Source organism: Vitis riparia, chromosome 9 (assembly GCF_004353265.1).
Source record: "Vitis riparia cultivar Riparia Gloire de Montpellier isolate 1030 chromosome 9, EGFV_Vit.rip_1.0, whole genome shotgun sequence".
Taxonomy (NCBI): Eukaryota; Viridiplantae; Streptophyta; class Magnoliopsida; order Vitales; family Vitaceae; genus Vitis; species Vitis riparia.
This window is the reverse complement of record NC_048439.1, coordinates 4,046,486-4,056,323: the sequence shown is the minus strand read 5'-3', so window position 1 is coordinate 4,056,323 and position 9,838 is coordinate 4,046,486. Positions and strand designations below refer to the sequence as shown.

At 32.3% G+C, this 9,838-nt stretch overlaps 1 protein-coding gene across 1 annotated transcript; it reads right to left on the bottom strand.

The window, feature by feature from the left end:
- Window positions 1–2,818: 2,818 nt before the first annotated feature.
- On the bottom strand, window positions 2,819–6,016 carry LOC117921527 (transcription factor bHLH68-like). The gene is made up of 9 exons (XM_034839428.1): window positions 5,544–6,016; window positions 4,930–5,239; window positions 4,697–4,771; window positions 4,409–4,474; window positions 4,085–4,150; window positions 3,859–3,915; window positions 3,629–3,673; window positions 3,319–3,369; window positions 2,819–3,226 (listed from the first exon to the last, which is right to left on the bottom strand). The coding sequence occupies exons 1-9, from the start codon at window positions 5,735–5,737 to the stop codon at window positions 3,098–3,100; spliced, it is 993 nt and encodes a 330-aa protein (XP_034695319.1). The 5' UTR covers window positions 5,738–6,016; the 3' UTR covers window positions 2,819–3,097.
- Window positions 6,017–9,838: the final 3,822 nt, after the last annotated feature.

Genomic DNA, 9,838 nt, shown 5'->3' with positions numbered 1-9,838 from the left:
AGAGGAGTAAGGGTTTCTTGGGATGAGGATGTGAAACCGAATTCTTAAGGTCTGTTTGTTTTGAAGGAAAATAGATTCGGGGAAAGTTTTCATGAGAAATTTGTGTAAGCATGGTGGCCCAGGGGACTGTTTTGAGGCTGAACCAGCCCAATATTGGTCCTTGTCCAATTTGCTTGTGGGCTGAGATTTCTTTCAAATTTAGTTTAGATTAAGGGTGCCTTTGGGATTGTTATTGAATTTTCTAGTTTATAAAATATGCCTTTATTTGGTAATCATTTTCAGATGTGAAATACAATTTTTGAAAATAGTTTTTCAAAATTGTTCTTTAATATTTTATAGAATAAATGTATGTTTAAAAACTTAGAAACGTTTTGGATATATTTTAAATGTTTTAAAATATATTTTAACAATATTTTTTATATTTAAGATTTTATTTCTAATCATGTATAATTATTTTCTAAAATAATCTTTAAAAAATTAGAGAAAATAACTAAAAATTATTTTTTGAAAACATATTGTTTTTTGTTTTAAGAACATTATCAAACATATTTTATTTTTTTTTTGAATAGAAAAAAGTTTTATAAAACAGTTGTCAAACATGACCTATATTTGATGAATTTTACATTAAAAACAATATTTGTTTAAAAACAATTCTAACAAATATATTGGTTTTAAGAACAATTTTAAGGTGTTTTATGTTTTTTTTTTTTTTGGGGTGAAGTATAGTCTGATAAATAATTGAAAACGTTTTAGGAACCCCAGACAATACCTTAATGAAGAGAATAAAAATAAGAAAATTATTTTGTATATTTTAGTTCTACTTTTGATCTTGAGAACCATTCCAAAAAAAATACAGACCCTAAGTGACAGGCATCTTGAGCCCAAAAGTGAACATAGGCTTAGGTCGGGCCCAAAATCAAAATACGAATGAGATATTCCTGGTGATAGTGGGCTGATGTGATTCACTACAGCAAGTCAGCCAGCAATTTTTTCTTTTTTCTTTTTTCTTTTGTTTTTTTTCCTAAAAAAGGGAATTTAAATATGTGAAATGTTTTTAACTTTTTACAAGAAAGAACCACGTGAATGATTTTTGTAGCAACAACGTTTTGGTGGGATAAGGAGGTTATGGGCCCATGGGAGGGAGCCCATTTCACACACTTGGGTCCAAGCCAGGAGTAGTCATAGACTCTAGAGAGACCTGAAAAATGGGGTCCATATTGAGCAATTTTGTTGAGCCATCTCACATGAATAATGCCTGGCATGTTCTCTACTTTTACTTAGAAATGGCTAAGGAACAAACTTGGATTGCTATATACTTTGTATGCATGTGAAAGTCCTTGGACAGGGTTGTAGAGCTGAAAGGAATGTGTCAAAAATATGAAGAGATATATTCCCACATATTTGACTCATGGAAGGGAGTTGTAACCTGTCCTCTTGTAGGATGGAGAATGGAATATATCAACGTATCATTGCATTATATCATCTACATATACTAGAAAAGAATAAAAACTCATTCAGTCCTCTAGCAAAGTACTCTTTTCTTAAGTTTGATTATGTTGATTGAACTGTCCCATTGATATACATTGTTGATCCTAAAGGTTAAACTTTTAGAGCAACGGGTGATTTAGAATCCATTTGGGAGTGATTTTGGGAGAGTTAAGAAGTGCATCCAAACATAGGAAGTAACTACTACCCAATCAAAATTTTTTTGCAATCAAAGTTGCTTAGTTGGTCATTCAAAAGAATCAAAATTATTGTCGGGTCGAAATAAACCCCCTGATAGACATTTAGGCTATCTTTGGTTCTCGAAAAATTTGAGAGAAAATGCAAAGAAAATAAAATAGAGAGGAAAGTAAAAAGAAAGAAAAAGTGAAGAAAAATAAAATATAGAGTTAAAGATGATAAATTATTTTTATTTGCTACTTCAAATTCATTTTGTTTATTTTAACTTATCAATATAAAGATTAAATAATTTTAAAATGTATAAGTTTTTAACTAATTTTACTTATATTTAATTTTCTTTGGAATATTTTATAGGACAACCGAACATGAGAAAATCATTTTCCTTAACATTTTTTTCTTTCTTTTGTATACTCCGGCAACCAAACATAACATTAATGTTGCATGGTCTAGGCCTTTAACATGGGATCAGAGTTTTGAGCCATAAAAATCTTGGGGTTTAAATCTATCTGTTTTGCATTGGTCTTGAAGTGGCCTTTGGGTGCCAAAAGAGTTCTCACATTAAGTTTCTGAAAGCCCACAAAATGTTTTAGCTGATCAAGGGGGTTGACTAACAGGTACTTGAGCATCTCTTGAAAGGCAGTTGGGTCAATTAAGTAGACTCATAGGGCAGTGCTATTGTCTCAACTTGTACACTAGGGTCATATGGTATATTAATCCCCTTTAGTTTTGTTATCAAACTAGACTATTTGCGCATGTTGATACCCATATGTATGCATATAATATTCCAACTTTTCAGAAAATGACTGGGAATATCACATTTCTACCACCATGACGACAACTCAAGGAAGAAACAATGTTCCAAATCATATACATGCTCCTAATGGAATTTAGATTTCCCAGTATAGCTTTTGTGACACATATACAAAGCAGTACGTAATCATTGATGAAAGAGGGATTAATGGGCACTTATTCAAAGATAATTATCAAGTGGGTGAGCAGAATTGCCATTAAAGAAAGCGATATTGCTTCTCTTTTGAAGATTCAGTGCAAGAAAAATGCCTTTTTGTAAATTATTTTGCTCCAGTTCAATGGGTTTTTTTTTTAAAGAAAGAGATTAAAGAATGGCTATCTACAGTACTCACTGGAAAGTGCTTGTGATGATCAGCATAAAATAGTGATTGAACTTCACACACATGAAGCTCTGTATGATAGCTTAAATCTTAAAATTGTATATATAGAGTACAGCAACTGTATATGAAAGAGGTCATCAGTAAAATATAGCACACTGGCTTCCTGTCTAGAATGCATAGCATCATGAGCAATCACCCTTAGAAATTAGCAGAGTGACTGCTCATGATATTATCTCATTCCATGAAAGCTTGAGCATGCTACACAACCACACATGTACCGCGGATCAAAACCCTCCACCGAGAGCTGGAGACCAATAATCGGCTCCATTGTCACTTCCAACCTGCTGAGTGCACGAAACCGGAACCAGGCACAACCCTCTACTCTTCAAGTCCTTTGGTGCATCTTGTGTATCCTAAAATATATATATAAGAACAGACGGTTAAAAAACCCGAAATTTTTTGAGATTTTGAATAATTGAGCAAGGAGGAATGTGTGTATATATACCTGCTGATTAGGTGCTGATCCTTTTCTTTTGAGGCAGTTGTCGTTCAGGAGCTTGATGAAGGAGAAAGGAAAGGAGAAATGTTAGCTTTTCTTTACGAGTTTCAACTCGTTTTCTTGTATGCCTATTTCCATTGATTAAAGTAAGGGTAGTACCAAGTGGTGGTTTAAGGAATTGCTGAAGTTAAAGTTTATAAAGCTGAGAACCTTGTTCTTTGATCCCATACTTTTCTTTATCAATTATAAAAATAGGTAATTGGATTCTTTTCAAACCCAAAGGCTCACCCTACGTGATGGATCCAATAAAGCATACCTGACCAGGGTCTTTGGGAAATATACAATTCATTTCGCCTTGAACCTGAAAACAAACCCATCCTAATTAATAAATTGATCACTCTCTCTCTACATATATTTGTGTTAAAGTTACCCACATTGAGCAAGGGGAGAGAGGGAGAGAGAGAGAGAGAGAGAGTGAGTGGGAGAGAGGATCTTGGCTTGTTGCTTTGGGAAATGGGAAAAGGGTATAAATGTATGGGTACTTACACACTGTTGGTTCCTCATGTTTCCTGATGCATTGCCCAAGTACGGAGAGCTAAGGGCCTGCATTCAAGGGGGGGAAAGATTGAAAAAAGAATAAATTTTATAACTTCAATAACTACAGAATGTTCAGAAAAGCATGAATAAATGAAACTTTAGGTGCATGCTCTCTTTCCCACCGGAATACTTGGTCGTTTACAAAAGCATAAAATGTGGTGGAAGAAAACATCACCTCAATTTGACCCTGAAGGAATCTGATATACCCAATAGCTTCTAACAAGACAGAAGCAGTGTCAGTCTGCAAAAGAGAAACACACCCACAATTCACCCCAGTCATCTTTCTCATCCCTCTTTAATGTTAAAAGAGAAAAACCCAGATCAAAGAACGAGAAAATTTTAAAGATATGAGCTTTATTCAGTGGGAAATTAAAAAAGAAAAAAAAAAGACAAAAAAGAAAATCTCTTTATGGGTTTGTTCATAAAAAATTGGCTTGTGTGATATTCCTTCCTGTTCAGTATGAGTCAAGAGGAGGAGAGAGAACCAGCTTGGGATTACCTTTCCAAATGGGGAAACTAACTGGTGAAGGGCTGTTATTCTATCACCCAGCTTCTCCTTTCTCACCTGGTTCAGAGTAAATTAATTAATATATATAAAAAGAAAGAATGTTAAATTACTAGTTTTCTGTTTTCTAGAGAATTCCTCTCTTTTTTCTTTACTGTTTTTTCTTCTTGTTTTGGTAGATAGTATAGTATAGTAGCAGAAGAATCACACATGCTTGAAGAAATAGACAATCAGGAAAGACACAACATTCTACACTCAAAGAGAGAGATTTTTCTCTCTTACCTTTAGTGGTGGTTGGCTAGGAGAGGGTTGAACCCTAGCCTTTTTACATGCCCCACCAGTCGCCGTGCTATTACACTTGTGAATGGAGCAAATACACAAACAGACAGATCCATGAGTAAATTCAATTATACTTAAACCACTTTGCTAAATAAACTATAGGAAATTCATAGATAACTTTAGCTCATGAAGCTTAATTTTCCTTTCTGTGATTCTTTTTTTTTTTCTTTTCATACCTCAGTTGAATGATCTGCATGTTGATTCCTAACACCAGCCTTGTTAGAGAAGTCTAATATGTTAGTGCTCAAGTTTGTAACGCACGACCTAGGAGAGGAAACTGGCATGATTTGGGACCAAGGAGGTCTTGATGTCTGAAAGCCTTCTTCTCCATGATTATAGGGGTGACTACTTTGAGACACTACTTCTTGCTTTACATCAACTGCGGGAACCCTCTGGGATGGATTCAAGATTTGGTCTTCCCATTCCACATTCTTAGCTTGAAAATCACTTGAACCAAACCTATCTTCCTCACCTGATGATCCAACCCTGAAAAATGACAATCACCAAAACCCAAACATTTCATCACCAAATTCAGAAACCCATTTCGAGATGCTAAGACAGGTGTAAATTGAAGGATAGATCACATAAACATATGTCAGTTTTCTACAGAAAAAACCCATGAAATTCCTGAGTTGAAAAAGCTCATTAAGGACATGAGATTAGATCTTTAAGAAGAGAGACTGGAACAACATGGGACAAATTTGATTTTTGGATTAAAAGCCATTGAAACCCATGTGAAAGCAAGGATAGTAAGTACAAGAAAAAGAAAAACTTTCAGAGAGAGATTTACAGAAGTAGCTGGCTCCATGAGTGTGGAAGGTCTGGGGTGTCAGCCAAAGAATTGAAAGGCAGTGATGAAGAAGATTCAGGTACATATCTAGGAGAGAAGAGAGTGGGGGGAGATAAGAAAGCAGAAGAAGACTGCTGCGATGAGGGTGGTCGCATGTTATTCATGCTCCACCAGTTAGGGTTTCCAGCCATCATTTGTTACACTGATCAGCTCTGCAAAACACCCCACTTCATCCCTTCCCTCCCCACAAAAAAAATTATAACACCAAAGAAAAGGAAATCCCTTTTCTCTCTTTCACTTTGTCCTACTTCTTGCTTTGCTCATACACCCAAAAACAAGACCCTTTGTTGAAGCTTTCAGAGTCCTATTTGCTTTCCCAGATGAGGTTGAAGAAACCCAAAGAGTCCTATATGTCTTGAAAGAATTTTCATTGTGGGGTTGAAAGGCTTTTGCATTTGTTTCCTCTCTTTCCTCTCTTCTTTCATTTGTTTAGTATTCTTTTTTATTCTCCCCTTTTACTTTATTATAAAGTGGGGCAGAAAAAGCTGGTGGGCTGTGTTCTCAGATCATAAACTAATGGTGTTTGGGGCTTCCTTCCTTAATTTAGGGTACTACCTTGGGATTGTTTTTGAGCTCTAGGGTTAGCATTAGGGCTAGACTTAGAGTATAATGCTTCTGATATCATACCCTTTTCTCTTCTTCCTCCTCCTAATTATTTCAATCAACTAACTAAAGTACCCGAATCTAAGTAGCCCAACAACAATTTCAGTAAAAATATTACAAAAAAACACTCTTCTTAGGGAAAATGGTTTTCCCCCTACTCCATTCGTTACTATTCCCTCCATGCCAATGCAACTACCTAGAAAGGCCAAATGGATAAAATATTTTTGAAATTTTTTAGGTTTGCTTTTTTGAAAAATCCTCCATCACATCTTTATATGCAGACATTTCTTTTCTTTTCTTTTCTTTTTTTTTTCTTTTTTTTTTTTTTGGGTGTCAAAGGTTTGATTTATACAATCTAAGGGAACCATGTGAAAGAATTTTTTGGCATCATTTTGTAAAATAAATAAATTAAAAATTAAAAATCTCTTTCTAGTATCGAAATTTCTCAACTTCCCTTTATTTGTTTTTAAAAAAATTGCTATATAAAAATCAACAAGATTTTCTTGTAATCCTTATTCAATTTATCATAAAAATGATTTTTTTTTTATCCCAAGATTTAAGTTTTTATTCCTCAATTGTATTGTAAATATTAAGAAAATTATAATTAATAATGAATATCACATAGGAGAACAACACCCATTGCCTGGATTTCCAATAACAAAATATGAAACACAAAAAAAGTGAGTTTAAAAATAATTATAAAATAAGAATCTTTTAAAAATAATTCAAATTTTATACACTTATGAGTTAAATGTAGTATACATATCATTAAAAGATAATACCTGAATGATCAAATATGGAGTCTTTGATAAAAAAAGTATATAAAATATTAATTATTTTTAAATAACTATTTAAAATTGTATTTTATAAATTTTGATTCATATTTTATGGTTTTTTTATAAGTGAGTTGTTTAAAATTAAATTTGCAGTGAAAATTTTAAAAATGAGTGAAACAAACTTTTTTTTTTCTTTTAATACTTATTCCATTTTATACAAAAATGTTATTTACTTTCAACCTAAAATTCTATTTTTCATTCCTTAATTAAATTTAAAATAATAAAATACTTGCGATTGTTTTTGTGTATCTTTGTAAACTTTCACATGCAACATGACGAAACTAAAATCATCTAATGAAATAATTTGAATTATATACGAAGTATTAAGTAATATCGATGAAATTTTGAGCATTACTTTAATATCATTACAAGTGATTTTTAAAATTTTATTAAACTTCAATGGAAGTATTTTCAAAATCCTTTTAAAATTTATTCCAAACATGCAAATCTTAGGATTAATTAGGGATTTAAGTGGGACATGGAGCCGAGGTTGCATCCCATAATGAAAATAACTAAGCGTGCCTTTTTTGCCATGAAAATCACTAATTAAATGTGGCCACATGCCTCCTAAAGCCAAGGAAAAACCATTGTTCATGGTAAAAGATTGGACGAGGTTTGCAAATTTAGACCATTTGATTGCAACTTTTGTAGTAGTGGTTGGATGCTTGAAGCTGGTACAATGATGAAGATTCATTTATGGAATTGGCCATGTTTCTAGGATAATAGGGTCCAACAATAACCAACAGTTGCATAATTACATATGAGAGTACTTGAGAATCACAGTGGGGAATGGGGATCACCACTTGAACAACCATGATTCCAACCCATATCTCCATTCCACTGGCTGCAACTTTCTTGTGACTTTTTCCAAAATGTCCATGCCAATGCTTCTTGGAGAAATGGCCAAATCATTGAAGTGGGCATTTTTTTAGAAATATTTTGTAAAATTATTATTAAAAAAATAGTTGTTTAGAAAATATTTTTCATCATCCATTTTATTTTTTTTAATGAATTTATTTTTTTAGAATATAATTCACTTTTTATACTAAATTCATTCGTGTATAGAATTCTAAATGATGATAGTTTTAAAATTATTTTGCCAAGGGCCTTTAGTTTAATTATAATCAAATATGAATTGAACTTGTTAAGGTAGTCTAATTGATTAGAGTCAATACTAGAAGTGTGATCCCAATAAGTAACATATGGTTCGAATTTCGTCACTGATGATACCCTAAATTTATCTTATGCTAGTTATTGTGGGATGGTCAACACCTCAAGGTTTCGGTCTCCTTGAATCTGCATGAAAAGTCCTAAGGATTTGACCATAAAAGGTTCATTGGTTATTAAAAATAAAAAAAACTCAAACATGAATTGAAAATTTGATAAAAAAATGTATATTAGTACTATACATGCATTGACATGGGAACAAATATTACCAAGTTTATTTGTGACATATATTTGAATAAAATAACTTAGTAATTATGCCTTTATGATCAAAATCTCAAGTTCCTTCTATTGTTGTCACATTTTCATAATAGTTAATCTTAATATTCGTGCTTTTCACATGTTACATACTATAAATGTTACAATAACATGGAGCATTTCTGGTATTTGAAATGGATGTCAATTTAGTTTGAGGAGCATGTGTTAGGATTAAAAGTTAATTTATAAAAGAGTGAAATGATTCTTATGGACAATGTGATGATGATAAATAGATTGGCATGCTTATTTTGTTCTTTGGGATGTCTTTTTTTTTTACCACAAACAAGGTTTGCCTTTTAAGAGTGTCTCAATGTAATTTGAAAAAGTGTGATTGAATTTACTTCAAAAAAAATCCTATTCGATACTAAGATTGGATCCAATGTTAAATTGGGATATTTCTATTTTTTTTTTATTTCCTAGAAAAAATTAAAAAAAAAAAAAAAATCTTATGAGGTGACATGCAAGGGTTATAAAAGGGTTGGTCAAGATTAATTTCATTCGCTACCAGGACGCTATTAATTTTAAAAATTTTCAAATGTTTCACTTATCTTTTGACTCTTATTTTATTTGACGAAATTTCAAATTAATGATGATTAAATACATTTTGCTTAAATCTCACAAAAGAAGAACGAAATTAACCTTAACCATAAAGTTTGATTATTAGAATAAGGCATTGTTTGGCAAACAGTTGTGAAGACATGCGCATGGATAATCCAAATTATGAACAATTTGATATAGCTTTGCTGGTTCTTAGTGCGTCTCTTGTGTACCACCACTATTCGTACAAGGATCTGGAGACCATGATGAATCTGATTTATAGCATGAAACTGAATCTTCCTAGAATCAGACCCTTTTTCAAAAGATTAACAATATTTTATAAAGTATTCTGAATATAAATAAAAATATTTTATAAAATTTTGGTTTGCATAAAAATATAAATATACAACACCAAAAATAAATGGAAAAAAATTATATTTTATATTTGACTTTTCGTGATTAAAAAATATTATTAAAACTACTTTTAAAAAGCGTCAAAAAAAGCGGTGTGCAGCAGATGCTACAGTATCTCAGTTTGATATTGACAAGGGTTAACCGCTACTGTCATTTGACTGAAAAAGTTTATCAAGTGAGAAAATTTACAAAGCTCTCTGCTACTAAAACATGCCACAGTTTCATTACGTCTCCATCGAACCAGATGTTGCCATTCAAAATGACCACAAAAACCTCTTGGACCGACATTTCTCACTTTTTTGTTTTTTAAATTTTCTTGGTCCATTCTCCTTTTTTTCCTATTTTTTTAACGTCACCGACATA

Excerpts from the sequence above, each read along its gene's own strand:
- LOC117921527 (XM_034839428.1), bottom strand. The coding sequence starts at position 5,737 with ATGATGGCTGGAAACCCTAACTGGTGGAGCATGAATAACATGCGACCA. Across the intron at positions 3,674-3,858 it reads ACATGAGGAACCAACAGTGT|GTTCAAGGCGAAATGAATTG; the intron begins GTAAGTACCCAT and ends GTTTGTTTTCAG. Across the intron at positions 3,227-3,318 it reads GATCAGCACCTAATCAGCAG|GATACACAAGATGCACCAAA; the intron begins GTATATATACAC and ends TATATATTTTAG.